The 19,930-nt window shown below is 42.2% G+C and overlaps 1 protein-coding gene across 2 annotated transcripts in view; it reads left to right on the forward strand.

Moving 5' to 3' along the window:
* The first annotated feature begins 722 nt into the window (after positions 1 to 722).
* NUP214 (nucleoporin 214) overlaps positions 723 to 19,930 on the forward strand; it is a 36,381-nt gene continuing 17,173 nt past the window's right edge. Inside the window, exons 1-26 of one of the 2 annotated variants that reach the window (XM_072352801.1) lie at positions 723 to 901; positions 2,147 to 2,342; positions 2,916 to 3,067; positions 3,539 to 3,743; positions 4,353 to 4,423; positions 4,750 to 4,813; positions 5,104 to 5,207; positions 5,403 to 5,509; positions 5,915 to 5,981; positions 6,593 to 6,716; positions 8,103 to 8,264; positions 9,198 to 9,334; positions 9,458 to 9,645; positions 11,033 to 11,208; positions 11,895 to 11,986; positions 12,543 to 12,632; positions 12,971 to 13,120; positions 13,340 to 13,498; positions 13,652 to 13,755; positions 14,317 to 14,499; positions 14,987 to 15,072; positions 15,162 to 15,245; positions 15,584 to 15,829; positions 16,528 to 16,689; positions 16,849 to 16,957; positions 19,535 to 19,610. In XM_072352801.1, the coding sequence (XP_072208902.1) occupies positions 860 to 901; positions 2,147 to 2,342; positions 2,916 to 3,067; positions 3,539 to 3,743; positions 4,353 to 4,423; positions 4,750 to 4,813; positions 5,104 to 5,207; positions 5,403 to 5,509; positions 5,915 to 5,981; positions 6,593 to 6,716; positions 8,103 to 8,264; positions 9,198 to 9,334; positions 9,458 to 9,645; positions 11,033 to 11,208; positions 11,895 to 11,986; positions 12,543 to 12,632; positions 12,971 to 13,120; positions 13,340 to 13,498; positions 13,652 to 13,755; positions 14,317 to 14,499; positions 14,987 to 15,072; positions 15,162 to 15,245; positions 15,584 to 15,829; positions 16,528 to 16,689; positions 16,849 to 16,957; positions 19,535 to 19,610 (3,336 nt within the window). In that variant the 5' untranslated portion in view covers positions 723 to 859. Of the gene's footprint in view, positions 902 to 2,146; positions 2,343 to 2,915; positions 3,068 to 3,538; positions 3,744 to 4,352; positions 4,424 to 4,749; positions 4,814 to 5,103; positions 5,208 to 5,402; positions 5,510 to 5,914; positions 5,982 to 6,592; positions 6,717 to 8,102; positions 8,265 to 9,197; positions 9,646 to 11,032; positions 11,209 to 11,894; positions 11,987 to 12,542; positions 12,633 to 12,970; positions 13,121 to 13,339; positions 13,499 to 13,651; positions 13,756 to 14,316; positions 14,500 to 14,986; positions 15,073 to 15,161; positions 15,246 to 15,583; positions 15,830 to 16,527; positions 16,690 to 16,848; positions 16,958 to 19,534; positions 19,611 to 19,930 lie in introns of both variants that reach the window. The other variant, XM_072352800.1, reaches the window with a different exon arrangement.

Raw genomic sequence — 19,930 nt, forward strand, 5'->3', positions numbered from 1 at the left:
TTAGCTGAGCTGTTTTCCAAGTTGGTTAATATAAACCCCTTCCATCAGATCCTGGAGATAGGTTTGGACTGCCTTGATCTGATTGTTATCAGTCAGAACTGACCCGGTGCCTCCGAGTTCATGCTATGAAATACAGAGGGTGCCTCCTGAAAGCCAGCCTGACTTTCTATAAAGCAAACAGGTGGCGGTGCTTGTTCTAATGGGTGTTTATGGAGAGCAGACGCGTGCAGCTCTTTCCTGATCCCATTTTCATCCTCTCTGCTCTTGAAGCCTGAGGTCACCTGTTGTGTCATCAAAACGGGGACCGGTTCTTTGCTGGGGAACAGCCGGCTGTGATGTATGCATGCAAAAGGAACAGCTGCCATTAGATCACAGCACTGTCTGCTGCCTCTGGGAATGCACCTGCTTTACAGGGCTAGGAATGAGCACTGTTGTTTGGTCCTAAGCGTAAAACAGGGAGGGAGGGGGGGTGTTTTTGGCTGTGTTCAGGTTGTTGCTTTTGCATCCGTGGAAACCCACGTGCTTCCAACCACCTGATGGCAGAGCCTGGATTGTGCCCACCCTGAGTGGTTGCACTGGGACCTCGGTAATGCCAAGAGAAGCAGCTGCAGCGCTCCGCAGCTGCGTAATGCAAGGAATCAAGGCTTTATTAAACAGCGAGGGTGGGCTCAGCTCTAATATAACGCCGGAGGACTGCCGGTACTTCCGGCCACCACCGACCATAGAGAGGCGGTGCCTAGAGCGGCCCCGGCGGAAGCGGAAGTAGAAGTGAGCGCGGTGTCGCGCGGAGCTTCGCGGTTGTGCGCGGAGTTCCGTGATTGTGCGCTGTTGTGAGGGTGGGCCCGGGGCTCCCGCCGCCATGGGGGAGGATGGGGACCTGGTCCCCGAGCGGGAGATGAAGGTGGGTTCGGCTCTGAGAGGGGCTGGGGGGGCTTAAGGGGGGTGGTGGGTCGGTGGGCTCGGGCTCCGGACGTGAGGAGGGTTACGGAGCGCTGTGAGGGCCCTTAGGGGTGCTGGCGGTTTGGTGTGGTAAGATGGGGTGGGTGAGGCTTTGATGTCTGGGGCCTAACGGGTTGGGGAGGGGTGTGTGTGTGTGTGTGTGTGTATATGCATGTGTGTGTGTGTATATGCATGTGTGTGTGTGTATATGCATGTGTGTGTGTGTATATGCATGTGTGTGTGTGTATATGCATGTGTGTGTGTGTATATGCATGTGTGTGTGTATATGCATGTGTGTGTGTGTATATGCATGTGTGTGTGTGTATATGCATGTGTGTGTGTGTATATGCATGTGTGTGTATATATATGTATGTGTGTGTATATGTGTGTGTATGTGTGTGTATGTGTGTGTATGTGTGTGTATGTGTGTGTATGTGTGTGTATATATATGTATGTGTGCGTATGTGTGTGGATCGTGGCGTTGGGGGAGTCGGGGGGAAGCCCTGCACTAAGAATCAGCTGCTTGGTTTGAGTGAGTGCTGTTAAATATGGTGCTGTGGTCAGTGGTTGGGGAAGAGATGCTCGTTCCTGATGTGAACACAGTTTGGCATAGTAATAGTGCAGCTGCTGTTTCTTAATTGGTTTTTGCAGTTGTATCTCTCGCCTCGCTTTTCTTTTTCTCCTTTTACATAACAGCGGTGTAAGTTACAAGATAAGTGAATGCACAAAGTAAGTCTGCACTGAGCAATTGCTGATGGTGGGTGGGAGGAATAACTGTATCTGTTTTGTGTATGATAGGCCGCAGTAACCAGCGAAGATACAGCTGAGTAGTTGTGTGCCTTGTAGCTTTTAGGCAATGAGCTTTTTCTTTCTCTTTCTTCTCCCCTATCCATTGGCTAGTTTCAGTTTCAGGTGTGTTTCTGGGAGGAGTTAAACGTCTGAGACGATTCAGCTCCTACAAGGTTCATGAAAGCAGGCTGCTGTAGACAAGAGAGCTTCAATCAGTGCTTCCAATAACAGCAGAACTGTGATCTCAGTCTTTTCTAGGCAAAACAAGATGTGATAGGTTGTCCTGTGATAGCATGAGTGTGGGTGCTCTGCAGCTCTCATGGAGAGGCTTTTCAGCTTGATCTCAAGAGAAAGTGAAGTAAAAACCATTTATGTTCACCAACATACATAAAGCTACGTTTGAACTCTCTTCCAACAGGACTTTCAGTTCAGGGCTCTGAAGAAGGTCCGCATCTTTGATCCTCCTGATGATCTTCCCAAAGAGCGGTCCAGTCTCCTTGTGGTGTCTAACAAATACGGCCTGGTCTTTGCTGGTGGAGGAACCAGCCTGCAGATCTTTCACACTAGAGATCTTCTCATGCAGAATCAGCTTGGAGAAGATCCCAATAACATTGGTATGATGCGTTTATGTGTCATGCTCTTTGCACATGCTGTTAGTAACCAGTCTCTAACCACAAATGTATGTGTATATCAGAGATGTTTGTGATAGAAGAGAGGGCAGGGTTCTAACCCCAAATAAGCTTGTACTTGGACTATCCTACAAGAGAGGAGGCGATGGCTGTTCTGCCACCTCACTACCTAAGTGCATTTAATGCTATAAAAGCTCAGTGGCAGTAAGAACAGCTTGGTTTTCATTCTCACATTGTCATTGGTGACTGTACTAGTTGAAGTATCCCTGTGTATGTACCACGAGTAAAACCTGGAAAGCGTCCACTTCATTATCCTCCAGGTTACTGAGGAATGAAAGTGTCATTTCCTTTTCTAAGGAATTTGAGACTTCTAAGACTGTATTGCTAGAAATGAAGGGGTTTGCTTTCGCTCAGTGAATTTTTCTGCATCAATTCTGACAGCTACTGTTTATAATACTGTATGTTTAGTGACTTTTGCATAAGTTTTTAACTATTGTTTTAAAAATTCTTGCTGTTTAAATCCATTCACTTCATTCTCCTCCTCCTCATCTTTTTAAGTGGAGAACGTCCAGGGTACCTCAGTTCCTGTGAAGTTTCCAGTGCAGCACTTGGCACTAAGCTGTGATAATCTCACACTGTCTGTCTGTATGATGTCCAGTGACATTGGTTCCTTCATTGGCTTTTTTGATGTCCGCACGTTCTTTAATCAGGTAAACCGTACACACTGTCTTTTGTTTTACTTCCCCCTGACTACATCTGGGGCATTGTCATGCCTTGAGAGGCGTTTTCTGCCCCTGTGGGGAGGTATCTTGTAAAGAAGTTGGTTATTAAACTCAAAATCTGCTTCTTAGCATCGTAGAATGGTTTGGGTTGGAGGAGATCTTAAAAATTATCTAGCTCCAACCTTATATTAGACCAGGCTTCTCAGGGCCCCATCCAATTTGGCCTTGAATACTTCAAGGTGTGTCCAACACTTCTCTTGTCAGCCTGTTCCAGTACCTTGCCACCCTTTAGGTAAATCATTTCCTCTTAATATCTGATCCAAATCTACCCTCTTTGGTTTAAAGTCATTATCTCACTTATTTCTGTTAGCTGTTAATATATAGGTAGGCCAAAGCTGTTTTGGATTATGACTTTATGATAAATGTTTTTTGAGCTCAAACATTTTTCTTTCCTAAAAGTCGAAACAGCAGAAGCGTATGTTTGCTTATCACAAGCTGGCCAAGGACTCGGGAAGTACAGCAATGGTCAATGACCTGAAGTGGAACCCTGCTAGTCCTACCATGGTGGCTGTTTGTCTGTCCGATGGCAGCATCTCTGTCCTGCAGGTCACAGACTCTGTGAAAGTGTATGCCACATTGCCTCCCTCGGTAGCTGTTACCTCTGGTGAGTTTGAGCCTTGGGTAAGATACAGGATGTTGGATGCTTAAGAATAAAAGTGGAAAGGCAGTTGTAAGAAGACAAGCTTTTTGTCGCAGGAAGAAGTTTCTTAAAAATTGAAATAGATCATGATCAGGATTTATACTCCTTAAGACTGAAAGAAACTGCTAATACGGTCACACTGATAGTTGCCACTGACTGTATTCCTGTCTCCCACATTTAACACAATTGGTGCATCTTTGTGACAACTCTAATATAATTCTTAGGCCTCTGTCTATAGTTTTAACTCGTCCAGATATACTTTTGTCAACTGAAGTGTATGCTTGAAATGTGACTGGATATATTCCACTATAGGGCAATATAAAGCTGTACAGAGGCACACGGGAGTGAAGTTGAAACTTGTTTGCAGCTTAATTAGTATGAGGTTTAAGAATTTTAGCTCTTCTTTCACTTTGTAATCTAAAAGGCAAGACCATAATATTCACGGGAATTGTATTCCTATCCATAGGGTTTTGCAGAGGAAAAAAATGCAGCTTTAATTTATGGGCCCTGCTTTAAGGGACCTCGTAACTCTACATTTCCTTAATGCTGATGAAGTTCTCTTTTTTTCTTTAGTGTGTTGGAGCCCGAAGGGAAAACAGCTGGCTGTAGGGAGGCAAAATGGCACTGTGGTACAGTATCTGCCTGTAAGTGTTGTTGTCACTAAGGCACTCACTAGTTTGCAATATGCTTTAATTTTTTTGCATCTCGGTGTAGAGAATTTGAGTTGGGTGGAGTGTCTTGTGAGCCATGCGCAAGCACTTCAGTAATATTAAAGTGTTTTAGACCAGTGCTTGGTTTAGTTTAAGGTGTGCACCTGCCACTTAAATGTAGTGAGTTCACCATGGCACATGATGAGTGTTAATGAAGGAGTGAGTCACTATGAAACAATTCTTTGGAATTCCTCTGAAACTTACAGTTTAGTTGGTTTGGGGGCTTTTTTCTTAGTACTTAAGAGTGTTTTTATTTGCAGAATCTGCAAGAGAAGAAAGTAATCCCTTATCCTCCCTTTTATCAGGCAGACAATCCTGTTAAAGGTACATCTTTTTGTTTATTTTTAACTTGTTTCCTCCTTTAAAATACTTTTACTCATTCATCCACTGTTATTGTTTGTTAGATCACATTCATAGTACCCTGGTTACATAATTCCTCCTAGTATGACTGATGCTAGTTGAATGATTCTTCATCTTTGTAGTTTAGCAGTTAGTGATTCCTTATCTGCTAGCAATGTTGTTGTACTTTTGCATTCTGTTCACAGTTAAAATCACTCTACAAGGAAGTGTTTTGGTGTGTATCTGACTGAGGTGTTTGGTTCCTTCTCTTTCAGTTTTGGATGTGCTGTGGATTGGCACTTATGTCTTTGCTATTGTATATGCTGCTGCTGATGGGACGCTGGAAACACCTCCTGAGGTGGTCGTAGCAGTATTGCCTGTAAGTTTCTAACAGGTCACAGCTACAGAGAAGTTTCTTGCTTGTTCTTTCTGTTTGTGACAATGGCAGCCTGCTTTTATTATATATATTGGCATCATTTGGAATTTGAGTTTACTGTACCTTGGTGAAGTCATATTTATGGGATGTTACTTAATTTCTACATTGGGTGGTAAATTATTAATGCTGGTCTTTCAGAAAAAGGAAGAGAAACGACCGGAGAAGTTTGTGAATTTCATGGAGCCTTGTTATGGAAGCTGTGCTGAAAGACAACATCATTACTACCTCAACTATGTTGAGGAATGGTGGGTTGTGAGAATCATGACAAAGCTTTTCCCTTGTTGTGCACGTCTGAATAGTCTGTGTTTCTCCTTGTTGTGTTTCTCCCTTCTGTAAGCTATGTAAGACCTGAATGTGAGCCAAATGTAATTGCCACTTTGAAAACGTTTTATGAAAGTATGTGTAATTTCTCCTTTATTTTCATGACAACATACGCTCCGATGACTAATTTTAAAGGAAAAAAAAAAGGCAAGCATTCTACAGAGGCAGAGCCAATTGTGTTTCCTTCATCCTGGGAGGAATAGTCTGCTTCATACTGTTGTATCTCTTTTGTTATTTATGAATTTGGATAAGTGATAATGATTTGCAGAGCTAGAGACCTTGCCTGGATTGTTATGCATCTTGTAACCTACCGGTGTCCATCTTTACAGGGATCTAATTCTGGCAGCTTCAGCCGCTTCCACAGAAGTCAGCATTCTTGCCAGGCAAGGTGATCAGGTAATGCTTTTCTACCTGCTGCATTTATATATACATACCTCCTTTTTCTTGAAAGCCTAAGCAAGTAAAACTTTTGTAAGACCTGCAACATGACAACATGGTAAGCTTTTAAAAAGCAAAGCAAAAAGATAAACACCAAAACCAAGTGTGTAAAATCCAAAACATTCAGGTTGTGCAGAATATTAAGGTAAATGTAAACCTTAGAAGAACATAAGATCTGAGTTACACAAAGGATAAACAGAAAGACTATATGTTGTGAACCGAGTTCCACAAGTCTGCTTTTCATTATTTACTTAGAAGTCTAAAAAATGTGGTATTCACTGTAGTAAAAAGTGACTCATACGAGGTTGTCAGTTGAAGTAGAACATGAAGAATACCTGTTCTTGAGTCTGACTTCAAATCTGGCATGCAGTGCTGTGGAAGAAGCGACAGCCAATTCTGTGAGACTCTGGTACTTCTGTTGTTTATTTATCTGTCTAGTTTAGGTGGATGCTCTCCAGACTTCTTGCCGTCTCATTCTTCAGTCGTAGTAGACTAATGTATTGAAGAAGGTTCAGCACAGGAAAACAGTAATCAGAGTAATATCTATTATAATTATTATTATTTTGCAGAACTGGGAATCATGGATTTTGGAGGACTCCAGCAGGGCAGAACTTCCTGTGACAGATAAAAGTGATGATACTTTGCCTGTTGGTGTTGCTGTAGACTACACCAATAACATGCCTATCCCGATCAGTAAGTCGTGTCAGTCTTGTGAAATAGCCCCATAGTAGCAATATATGAGATATTCTTGAGAAGCAGTCCAGTGCTTTAGGATTATTCTGAAAGTGGGACTGACACATTATCAGTCCTGCATTTCTATAGGCAGCCTGCAGCACATGCACAACTACATCTCTGTAAGGATTCAGATATTAGATACAGTTCTTTGTTTCTGAAAGTTTGCAGCAGATTAGGATGCTGCAGTAACAGACGTAGAGTGGAAGGCACCTCAGGTTTGTGTTTCACAGAACTGGGGTAATTATGAGTTTAAAAGAGCAATATTCTATTAGGGATTTCACTCTGCCTGTGTGGTTTTCATGCTGCTTGTAGCTTCTGTCATTTTGCAGAACTTTTTATTAAGTGTGTTTGCAGTGGTCTAAAGGGGAAATAAAGGGTTGGTTACAAAGCCAGGAAGAACAAGGATCGTTGAGGTGAATGTGTAGGTTTCAATTCTGCTTTATAGCACAGGGCTTGTACTGACTGAACCCTGCTGTGCTTTGTATCTACCTGGTTACGTTACTGGTGTACCTCCTGTGCTGCCTGAAGGCTGTTCAAAGCACATTGTCAAAGGCTGAAGCGGAAGATACATCTGAGCTATTGTGCTGTACCTCAGTGAATTCTGAAAGCTCTCTCTTGCAACCAGGAGACATTAAGATAGAGATGCCTTCAGGCAGAGTGAAAGGTAGTGCAGTTGTGTTCCTGAAGAGCACAGGAGGGTGCCGATTAACTGGGAACTGCAGCAGCCTTTACCTGAGTGACAACCTTCAGTTGGGAATTGAGGTCAAACTTTAATGCAAAATTGAATTTGAAGAATTTTCTCTGTTAACCTATACATTTATTGGCTTGAGGAAGCTGTCCGAGCAGCCTCATTAAGCCCAGATTGTGCTGCCTCGGAGTTTTTAGAAAGGTTTTTGGAGAAGCTTTTTGATAACTGTGTTCCAACTGAGTGTAGTCAGTTCCTTTTTGAGCACACGTTATTTAACTTTACAGTTTGCAACAAGTTTGGACTGAAAAGAAACTATATTTGTGCTGGAGCACACTTCCATGTGGAGTTTTCCCTTCCCCAACAGGAGCCAGTATTAGAGCAATGTGGCCCTTCATTGCACCAACTAATGAAAGAAATGCTAATATTTAAATGATAATAGCAGAATTTTTCTTCATTCTAGATTTGGTCTTTTTCTTATATTAAGTAGAGTTTAATCTTTATAGAAGATGCTTTAGGAATATCTGGACTAGTTTGGGGCCTTTAACTGTGTTGAGAACACTTGAACTGAAGCAGATGTAGCTCAAGATGGTGTCGATGAGAGTAAGATCAGGACTGGTAACCTTGGTGACTGAGCTTATGCATATGATTTCTGGCAGGTGATGAGAAGACCCTTCCTCCAGCACCAGTACTCATCTTGCTGTCTACGGATGGTGTGCTCTGCCCATTTTACATGATCAATCAAAATCCAGGGGTCAGATCACTTCTTGTGACCCCAGAGCCATTGCCAGCAGCAGGGGAGAGAGCACCAAAATCACCAGGTGAGTGCTGCAGTGGGTTAAGGAAAGACCTGCATTTGTGGATCTTTGTCATCTTCATCTGTGAGCTTGATATTCAGATAGACATGCAGTCACAGAAAAGGTTGTTTGTTTTTACTTATAATGGTAATGGGAGCGGCTCTTGGATGTTTTGTGCTCACCAGTCAGTTCTCCATCTCTTGTACATCTAGATGAAATAATATAGTCTTGTTCATCCTAGGGGATCTCAGGCAGTTTTCAGAGTGTGTTTAAACCCCTCTGTGTGATGGTTTCCTTCTCTGTTCTTATCATGGCCTCCCGTGGCAAAAGTAATGTGTTTGACTGCAGAAAGAGCTTACTTAAGTTACAGCTTTCTTCATCACCATGAAAACAGTGTCAGGAGGTGAAAAGCAATAGTTTTATCTGACTGTATGTTCGGTACCATATACAATGTAAAGTAGACAGTTTCTTATTCTCGGATAGACAGGTCAGTTGGTTGTTCTGCTTCTCTGCATGCATGCAGTAATAATTGCAAGCCCACCATTTTCTTCCCTGAGCCTGCATTTGTTTCTCCAAACAGAATGCATCTGTTTGGCAGCCTGCCTCTCTGCAGTGCTGGCTGACTTGTGTGCTGACAGTCTTTTTTATGTGAGATGGCAGGAACCTCATCAAAAGCAGTGGAGAAATGTGAAACCTTTTCACTGTGAATTCCAGGCAATGTTAATGTATTTAGACGCAAGTAAACTGCAGTATTGATCACAGCATGGACTTTGTGCACTCATTTGCCAGATGTGAGGACTGGAAGCCCTCTTCCCTCCTTACTTTCCTTCACTGTATAGTCTGCCTAGTGAGTGGGGTTGTACCTAACTGTCCCATCAAATGGTATTTGGCATCGCAGTACCTTCTTCCATTAGTCAGTGCAACCAAATGAGTCTTTACCTATTTGTGTTTCTGCAGGAAGTACTGTCGCAGCTCCAACCACTCCGCCAACTTCCTTAAAGCCTGATGCGGTACCAGCTGCTGCTTCTGCCCCAAGTCAGCCTTCTGCAGGAGATGGAGCAGCTGCTTTTTCCTTTACACCTTCAACTGCAAAGGTGCCTGGCTCTACAGGCAGTGAACTTCCACCTTACCCCTTTGCCACTGATACCTCCAAGCAAGTCTTGGCTCCAAGTCTTACAGGAGCGTCAACATTCTCTTTCTCCTCTGCTTCTCCTAAGGCATCCATAACACCTGCTCCTTCTGCGGGCACCACTGCAGCCACAGCCACCTCCTTCTCCTTTGGATCCATGAATTTGAAACCACCTGCAGAAAGTTCGCCTGGGCTGCCACACTCCACAGCTCCTGCTGCACAGAAGTCATCTTTTGCCCCTTCGGCTTCTTCAGTTAAAGTGAATCTCAATGAGAAGTAAGTATAAATATGCTGTAGTGCAGTGGCTGGATAGTTGTTAAATCAGTCTAGGTGTGGACAATGTGTGGTAGTTCTGAACATCACACAATGTTTTTTGGCCTCTTGCCCTGACAACTGCTCTCCATACTCCCAAAAAAGCTCTGAGGAAGCTCCTCCTTATCTAAGACACATCTGTCTTGGCTTTGAAAACCCTCAGCGCTTCTCATGCTAGAGATGGTGTTCATGGGCAGATTATTAGTTGGGGAAGATGCTGGAGTCCTACTTTCTTTGGGTCTTTACTTCATAGGCGTGATAGGAAATAATAATTCCATGTTTTGGTTTGAGATAAGTCATAATTAAAGACTCTTGGGAAACAGTGGGACTTGAAAACTCTTGTAGCTGTTTTAGTGTAGTGGTGGTAGCACAAATTTCTTTCACTGTGAAGGTCCCTTATCTCCAACCTGGAGAGTAATTTGCAGAGCTGGAGGAAGCTGCTATCCATAGGTGACAGACTTCTTTTCCACTGTGTTGGACAGAGGGGATGCCATCTAACATGGTTCTTAACTGGATGCTTGCTCAGTGGATGTAGGACCTGAAATCTTTAAAGCTTGTTCATGCTGAGCCATTAAAGGCAACTGAAGGAGAGCTGATACTGCGTATAAAATTGGCAAAATAGATTTGAGTGATGCATGTTCTTGGATTTCATGTGCTTGTTCTGCCCTCCAACTCCTGAGACTTGCTCCCATTTTCAGAAAGAGCAGTTTGAAACAGAGCTATGTTAATTGGAGTTGCTTTCCACAGAGAGCAATTTTTGTGTCAATGTTTTTTAAGAGATTTCTGATCATTCGAATGATTATTTTTTAATTAGAATAATCTTTGCTACACTGAGATCTGATGGTAGCTCTTAAGGCTTTTTAAATTTCATATTTTGTGTATAAAGCAAATGATACGCTTGTGAATTGGCTGAATATTCAACTATGTTGCCTTGAGGGCCCAAGTTTGAAGATGAATGGAAGTTCATATTTTCTTGCAGTTTCTCTTTGAGCTTTGTTGTAAGGCTGGTACTGAAGGGTGGCTCAGATTTGCTACAGTTGGTGCTTTTGTGCAAAATGAAGAGGGTCTGTTTTGAAACAGGGAAGGACTTCTTGCTGGTATTTGGTTTTTCATCATAGACCAGCTCTGATGGTCTATGGTAGCAGAATTTACCATTCCAGACAGTCCAAAATATCCCTGATAGTGCCTCTCCACCATTTCCAAAGACTACACTTGAAATGTTGGGTCTGGAGCTAAAGTCATTGCTGATACCAGAGTTTGCTCATTTGTTAGAGCTTAATGGTTTGTTTTAGATGGAGTGAAGCAGCTTGGACCAGTTCAGAGCTGAAAATTGCTTTGCTTTCTTCTGCAGGTTCACTGCTGTAGACACCTCGTCTCCGACTACCAGTAGTGGTCCTACCAGTTCCACTATGTTTTCATTCTCAACCACTTCAAAAACTGTTTCTGGAGGTCCTCTGGGTCAGCCCATGACTCTCTCAGCCCCTCCTACCACACCACTGAAGACTTCAACTCCTGCACCTGCTGCAAGTAGGTTGCACCACTGATGCATAACGCATTACAAACCACGTTCTAAAAATGTTAGAAACCAGATCACTACATCCGTCCATTTTTATTTTTCCTGTTGCTTTGACTAATGCAGCAGTCGTTGTGATCTGCACGCTGTAATGCTGTCATGGATTTAATACTGAAGCTGTGAAGTTTTTCCATTTGTGTAGTTTGTTCCTCACAGAGACAGCTCTCCACACTGAAATAACATATTCAGGTTTTTTTTAAGCTCATACAGAAGTTCTGATGCTTTCAGAACTCTGTGATACTGCTATGATTACAAAGTATTTCTGGGCAGTCATGCAGATCTTTACTCTGTCTTGTGAATGGAGTGTCCAGAGTTCAAGATGCTCAGAAGTGAATTTAAATTAGATGATGTTCATTTGTTAACAGAATAATAATCCACCTCTGGAATGACTGTGTGACTGGGGGTCTTGGGATCCTCCAGGGATGAAACAGCCAGATAATGGAGAGTAGAGCTGTTGCCATTAACAGAGAAATTGAATGGCAGTAAAATTGCACCTGAAGATGGTTGGTTTTTGTTTTTTTTGAGAGGGGCCCATAACACCACTGCTGTTGGATTTGATGTTGGTGATTCTAGTTGTCTAATCACAACCTGTTTTCTCGTGCTCAGTATAAATTATTGTTCCTCTGTTCTTAAATTCCAGTGGCACGTCCTGCTCAAAACATGCCTGCAGCTTCTTTACTACAGAAGACAGCCAAAATCACCCCTTCTGCAGCAAAACCAGGCCCTACTCCGGTAATGAGAACTTGAGTGGATTTTTCCTAGTGGGTGAATGCTTTCATAGCCCTTGAATTGCTTTGAATTCCTTGGACTAATGGAATAATCTTAGGTCGAAGAACTGGCCTGCTTTAGACGTGACCACAGCTGTGTTCCTTGCATGACTTTGAAAAACAAAGCTTTGTAGTATATTGCCATGATCAGAATTGTGGAAACTAATTCTTTCGCTTGTTACAGAAATGAGCATTTAACAGCTTTCCCAGCTGATCAGCAGCCAAAGAGTTGCTCTGATGATATCTTGAGACACCAATTCTAGATAACAAAATCAAAATGTGATACAAAGCAGCACATAAAGATTTCCTTTGCTTTCACAAAGCTTTAGCCACGTGTCTGAAGTACTACTTTGAACACGTACGTGCCTTTATATTAGTATGGAACAAATGTTTACATGGCAGCTGTCTTCCTGGTGACCAGCGTCTGGAGTTCTAACAGCAGACTTCCTAGTATTCAAGCTCCTTTGTGCTAGTATTACATACTTAATATTGTGTGTGGGGTTGTTTGTTTATTCCTCCAGGGCAAATCAGCCCTCTCCAGCACTGCTTTAGACAAACCTGCCCACCAGTGGAAGGATTCAGACCCTGTCATAGCAGGAATCAGAGAGGAGGTGAGATTATCTTTCTTTTCCAAGCAATTTTCTTCATTTTAGAAGCTGAAGGCATTTATTTTCAATTTGAGAGCATTTTGATGATGTCTTCCAGTAGTTCAGGAACCAGAATGGAAGATTTTCAGAAAGTGATAATGCTATTTGTATGTCCTGTTCAGTCATCTTTAATTTCAGTCCCTGTGCTGGAAAAGTTGGGTATTCTTTCCTATTACTTTGCAAGAAGAATTTCTTGCTTTCATTATAAAGTGACACATGTTGGTGGTTCCGTAGAAACATCTGTGAGTTTTGTTCCAGACCGTGCTATGTGTTAGTGGCTGCATTTACTTCTTTATTTGCAGATTGCACATTTTCAAAAGGAAATGGAAGAGTTGAAGGCCAAGACTTCCAAAGCCTGTTTCCAAGTGGGTACTCCAGAGGAAATGAAAATGTTGCGAACTGAGTCAGATGATCTCCACACCTTCCTCTTGGAAATTAAAGAAACAACCGAGGTGAGGAGTGTGACCCAGTATCTTCAAACTGTGTAACTCCTCATGTCACCTGATGTTTCCACTTAACCTGCTAATGTTGAACAAATGTAGATTGAACCTCTTAAGTATGCAACGTTTGCATTTGCTCTTTCAGGTGAACATTTGCAGAAGCCTTTTCTGTTAAGAGATGGCAGTGGAAAAGTATTGCTTTGACCCTTATCCTCTCTGTTCTATTTGCAGTCGCTGCATGGAGATATTAGTAGTCTGAAGACAACCTTGCTGGAAGGATTTGCAGGGGTAGAAGAGGCTAGAGAGCAGAATGAGCGGAACCATAGCTTGGGATATTTGCACTTACTTTATAAGAAACCTTTGGATCCCAAGAGTGAAGCACAACTTCAGGTATGAAGCATGGTAACCAGCTTAAAATCTAGAGCTTTAAATACAATAAGTGTCATGTGGCTTGGACTGCTTGAACCCAAAGGGTCTTCATCATCTTCTACTGAAATGGTGGGTTCTGAAGTGAATTAGAATTTGATTTTTTTTGCATGGCAGGAGATTCGACGCTTGCACCAGTATGTAAAATTTGCTGTTCAGGATGTGAATGACGTTCTGGATTTGGAATGGGATCGGCACCTGGAACAGGAGAGAAAGCAGAAGTAAGTAACTGAAAGTGGAATACAAAACTGTGAGGATCTTATCAACGAATCAGTCACTGCCTCTCATCAATAGACAAAGCCCCTTTGCTGTTTAACAGTACGTTTTTGTTTGTTTGTTTGTTTTTGTTTTTTTTGGTGGGGTTTATGAATAAAGTTTAACTAAGACATGTAAGAAGAGAGCTGTAGGTTCAGATTACTCGGCTATGGAAGTTTGTTACATCTAGCTACATCTCCTTGCCTGGTAAAATACTGCTTGTGATAGAAGAACTTGTAAAAGAAGGTGTGTAGGGACTAAATGCATCCATTGGTGGGAGTCAATGAAACCTTCCTAATAAATAAAAGGTCTTCCAGTAAGTGAGCTAAACAAATTTATAGCATGCCCAAAGGAGAAACGTGCATTTGAGACAAGCAGAGTTGCCTTTTGTGTTTAAACCAATCTGTGTTTGACATCATGGGGTAGAACTGGCGGGATCCACCAAACCACTTTGTATATGCATGCCTGCTTGTAGACAGATACATAGAACTGTTTTGATCTGTGTTTTCTTGGTCTTATGTCTCAAGGCGTCTGATTGTTCCTGAACGAGAGACTTTGTTTAACACCCTTGCTAATAACCGGGAAATAATCATTCAGCAGAAGAAGAGACTGCATCAGTTGGTGAATAGCCTACAGCAGCTCCGACTGTATAATCAGACATCTCAGTGGAGTGTTCCCAGTGATACATCCTCCCTTAGCAATGCTCAAAGGTATGTGAAATGCAAGTTCCTGAGTGGTGTTGCCACTGCTTTTTTTTGCCCTGAGCAGTATTCAGGTGTGTGTCCTCCGAGGAATGATGTTTTGAGGATGTGGTGTGTGAGAACAGTACATCTTAGAAATGATATAAAACCATGCCCATGTAATGCAGAAGCTCACTTGTATTTGTGTGACACACTGTTTGACACTCATCACAAATTCTCCCTTGAATGTTATATTTTTATAATAGCATAATCAGGATAATTGAACCTCTGGACAGAGGTACTGCTGTTTCTGTCTGAATTCAGGGGAAGGAGTGAATAACTTAGTGATTTCCAAAGTAAATCAAGATACGTACATATAAATAGCATGGTATCTGGAAGAACAGCTGGCTCCTCTAGATAAGTTAGTAGTTCTAGTGATTCATTTTGGCCTCTTTTTGTTCTTAATTTGATTGATTTCTTTTTGCTGATCCTGTTTAATTGTTTTGCTGTGTCACAGTTTTGACAGTGACCTTGAAAGCCTGCGCAATGCCTTGATGAAAACTACCTTGGAATCACGTGTCAAACCCCCACCTAAAGCACCTGGTAATGTATTCTTTCTTCCTGGTGTTCACATATAAACGTTAACGTTGTTAATGTTGGTATAGACTTAATAACTCTCTTCTGTTTTCCAGCTAAATTGTCCCCTGTGAAGCTGACACAGTTGAGGAATTTTCTATCCAAGAGGAAGACTCCACCAGTTAGGTCTATGGCTCCAGGTAAACCTTTAGCTATGTTAAAAGTCCAGAATGCTTTGTAGGAGGGTGAGTTACCTCCTGTGGGAACCAATGCTGAAATTAGCTTAGGGCAGCTTCTCGTAGCCTCTGCCCTTACTTCACTCTTGCTGCTCTCTCATCTGCCCTCAGTAAGAATTTACTTCAGTTACAATCTTAGCAAAAGTTGCTTTTGCTTGCATTTAAGAAGTTGTATCCCAGCAATGTTGGATTAAAGCAAGCCAGTTAGAAGAGCATCCTAAAATAGGATGTATGTCTTAGCTGTTAGGATGGATGGCTCTCTCACCTTAGTATACACATGTCTTTTGTTTCTGTTGTTGTAGCAAATTTGTCCCGATCTGCCTTCTTGTCCACAAGATACTATGAAGACTTGGATGAAGTTAGTTCAACATCCTCAGTTTCCCAGTCCCTGGAGAATGAGGATCTGCAGGCAGCAGACCAGGAAGAGGAGGCTGCTCCTGTCCAAGTTCCTCGTCATGCCCCTGTGGTCCGCACTCCATCTATCCAGCCTGGTTTGGTGGCTCAGCCTCCATCCTTTGGGAAACAACACCCCTCCTTGGGTACTCTATGTGAGTTATTTTGCAGTGTTTCTGTTGTTCTGCATGTGTTCCTGTCATTGTCTTTAACCACTATATCAGTTGCCAGTGCTTCAAATCCTAGAGAAATGAGTTTGCAGCAGGGAGATTTACACTGCCAGATTCCCAGAAGCAGTTAGCAGAGTGGCACTGTAAGCTTGGGAACATACTAAAGTACCTAAATGCACTAAAGAACCTTGACTCACTGTCTGCATTTTGACTGCTTGTGACTTATAGATCATACTGACCATAGATGGCACTGTCTTCCTTTAGTAATTTGCCTTATTTCTTAAAATGCTGCCCCCCAAAACAGAAGGCTGAATTACTTCTGCATTTGGTGAGTGTGCACAAGATTAGGACTCCTGAGCTCCAAAACAATAAGATCTAAATGTGCATATACTCAGATTTCCTTGTCTGCAGTCAGAACTTGAACCCTAAAATGAAAAATAAGCTGTCAGTAGAAGTGACTACAGCAACAAACTGGAAGTCATCTGGTGCACTGAAATGACAACTACTGCAGTGTACGTGCTGAATTCATTGAGTTATTCATATTGCCTGTGCTAGAAAAGTGTCAGCTCTCTTATCAGATGGAAGCTGTGAAATCACAGAAACTGTAGTTTGCAAAGGCTTTCAAGTTTTCCTGATTTGAACAGATACAGTGAACTGTAATATTTTTTTTGCTTCCTGTTTAGTGCCTACATCTTCAAACAGAATCATCCCACAAGGGGCAGACAGCACAATGCTTGCAACAAAGACTGTGAAACATGGGGCCCCTGCTCCCACCGTCACTGTTCCAGCACCACAGGCAGCTGCTGCAGCAGCTCTGAGGAGGCAGATGGCTACCCAGTCCCCAGGTAAAAGGATGGCTGATTGCTCAAGTCACCCTTGACTGGGCAGATAGAAACTTATACATGTATTTCTTCTGGAGTTACTCAGAGACACCATATTGATTGCAGTGTTTAATATGGGGAAGGCATTTACCACATTTCTTTTATTTATTTATTTTCTGAAAGCTGTGAGCACCTCCTTGACTGAATCAACTCTGAAGAATGTTCCCCAGGTGGTGAATGTACGAGAACTCAAGACTGGTGCTTTGACTCCAGCTGTCTCTACAGTAATAGGGTGAGTGGGATCACCTTTTTTTATGGTAGCCTTCACTAGTGCTTGCAATAGAGCACATCTACCAGTGTAGAGCAGTAGTCTGACTTAGTGTGAAGTGGTGAGTGTGTTTAGAAATGAGTCTTGAGTTTGTGAGATGAATAGAGAAAATATTTTCTTTCCAGATCAGGATAAGCTGTTAGTAAATCCTTGAATGAACAAACAACACCAATATTATCATTCTTCATTTGTTTGTGAAATGCGCTTTAATTCATTCTCTCCTGCAGAAATCTAGTGGGGTTTTATTGTGAACGCACACTCTGGATCTGAGATTTCCAGTCACTGATACTGTTAGGTCTCCTTCTGCAATGGAAGTGCACCTCTGTTGCTGCTTGTGGTCTGTGGACTCAAGCTGTCTAGATGCTGTTCTTTCTACTTCCTTGTCAATTACAGACATTATGTACTCTGGGGTCATGCCTCTCCCATCTGTTCCCTGACTCACCCTCTGGGAGAGGTCGAACAGCACTCTTGGTTCTCTGAAAACTTGTCTTAAATTTCTTGACATCAGACTTTTGACTGAAGGGCTGAGTGTTGATCACTTTGGAAGAATACAGAGCTGTAAAGCTGTCATCCGCATAAGGAAACTACGAAGGCTGGCTTCTGGTATTTAACCTTGAATTGAAAATTTCTTCTGAGTTAGCTGTAACTCTCTGCTGCTTGGAGACAACAGCCAGCTCAGCTCATTCCAGAGATTTCTGTCTTATCACCAGGCTCTGTCACCAGCTGCAGAACTTGTCCCTTTCCCTCTGCTGGTAACGACCTTGAAACTATATTTGCTTGATGTTCCTATGAATGCATAAGACCAAGATAATGTATGGCCGTTTCTGGGGTGGGGAGGCAAGGGCATTACTGAAAAGTCTGAGCAAAGTTGAGGCTACTGCATTTGTCATGGTGCCAAGGCATTAAAAACACGATAAATCACCATGTACGTCTGATTAGAAGTCCTCGTGGAGCTGCATGTTCTTTATCCAGATAAGCGTGGACTACATGTGCAGCTCTTGGGACAATTTTTGTTACATTATTTCTGATTTTCATACTTGTGTGTATGCTCTTCATTGTCAAAGAAGAAAGTAAAATTCCTTCGGTGTAGCTTATCAAAAAGGGAGCAGTCTTATGCTGATGGAGCTCAGCATCACTGAAAGCTAACCCAGGAATTCTTCAGCATTTTAATTAGGAAAGAGTTTGGGAGCTTTTTGCTAATGTGTTTTCTTCTAAGTGTGTTAAAACCAACAACTCTGCTTGGGAAATGCTGCTAAAAGCAGTGTTGTCAGGATGGAGTTCCTCACCTGCTATAAGTGTGCTGTCTGTAAAATTGGTTTAAGGAGATTTCCCATCTGCATCAAGTCAGTAATGAAAACAGCAAAGAGTAGTGGCAGTATGTAGACCAAGACACAAGTGAGCGATACATATCTGAGACTGATGTTCACATGGACTGTAGCTAAAGACACATTTTACATTGAAATAGTTTTAGATTGGCAGGATAGATAGAGACCTTTCTTGGAAAAAGAGCTCACCAGATCTTGAATATCACAGACTTTGCATTTCCTTCTTTGTCCAGGGTTTGTGTGAACTTGAAATACGATGTTGCATGAGTGTGCCCTCTGCCTTTGCCATGTCTAGTAGGAAACTTAGCATCTGATGCTCAGATTCTCTTGCTGACTGGAGTTTGCAGCATTGGCCCTTTCTGTACTATGAAGATGGCTTATTGTGTTAGGGAATACCTGGCCTGTGTTGAGATGGGAAGACTCCACTAGGGTGAGACTTAAGAAGATGCAATTAAGTGTTGAATTTGTTATGCTGCTGAAGGCTTCTGGTACTAACTGTTAAAGCTGGTGAGCCACTTACTTGAGATGCTAAAACTAGATGTCTGTTCTCAAGCTATAGTGATTAGGTGTATTTATGGCTTACAGCACATAGGATGCTTCACCTTGGAAGTAGTTGTCTGTAGGCTCTATGTGCAGTTGATTTCATGGTCAAAATTCCAAACCTATTTTGGAGAATACAGATTAGCCTTATCTTGCTTCTTGTCATGACTACATTAATTCTTATACTACACTTCAAAGACATGGAGCACCTTATTTTTTATTATTATTTTTTTTCTCTTTCCATAGCTTTGACTCCTTACTCAGCATTTCTAAGGGCTGCATGTACTTACAAGTACTTGTCTGGGCTCTGCACTATATAGGAAGCTTCTTACTTTTGTTATCCACTAGGCATAAAATTGTAATCCCCTTACCTGCTGATTTTTTTTACCAGCTCCTTGTAAAGTAGAAAAGCTGGACTCTGTTTGGAGACAAGAGTGTGTGAAGAAGACTTGATCATTTAAGTCTAGAGCTTTAAACGCATTTGCAGACTTCCTTTGTTAAGTGTGGATGATTCATTTAAGAGGTTTATTCCCTAATCAGATTTGTCCGTTTGGAGTTGTGCTTGGAATCTTTAATAATGGAAGTTATTCAAGTCTTCTGGGAGCTGTGCATTCTGAGGGACAAGCAAATCTACTTTTAGACTTACTAATTTAATGTTTTAATGTTTCTTCTTCAGGTCATCAGTTCCTCACTCTGCAGCCCAGGCAGTCCACCAAGTTCTGGCAACTGTTGCTACAAATCAGGCTAAGCAGGTATCTTGATACAGAACTTCCCTATGGTGTACCATGCCCAGACACGTTAAATACAGTTCAGGGTTTAGTTGTTGGAGAACAGGTCATCTAACAGTCTCTTTTCACATTCTGCCCTGTGCTCTTGGCAGACCGTTTATTTATCTGTGACCTAGGTTTATTTTTGTCTTGCTGTGTTTTATGCAGCAATGGTCTACAAAGAGGCCATCCAATGGTCTCTTTCCCCTGGAGTCACTGAACTGTTGCACATGGAGGTTTGCTGGCCTCTGTAACAGACTTGATGAAGAACTTGAACTAAGCAGCATTTAAATGTCAAGAGGGCC

Source organism: Excalfactoria chinensis, chromosome 18 (assembly GCF_039878825.1).
Source record: "Excalfactoria chinensis isolate bCotChi1 chromosome 18, bCotChi1.hap2, whole genome shotgun sequence".
NCBI lineage: Eukaryota > Metazoa > Chordata > Aves > Galliformes > Phasianidae > Excalfactoria > Excalfactoria chinensis.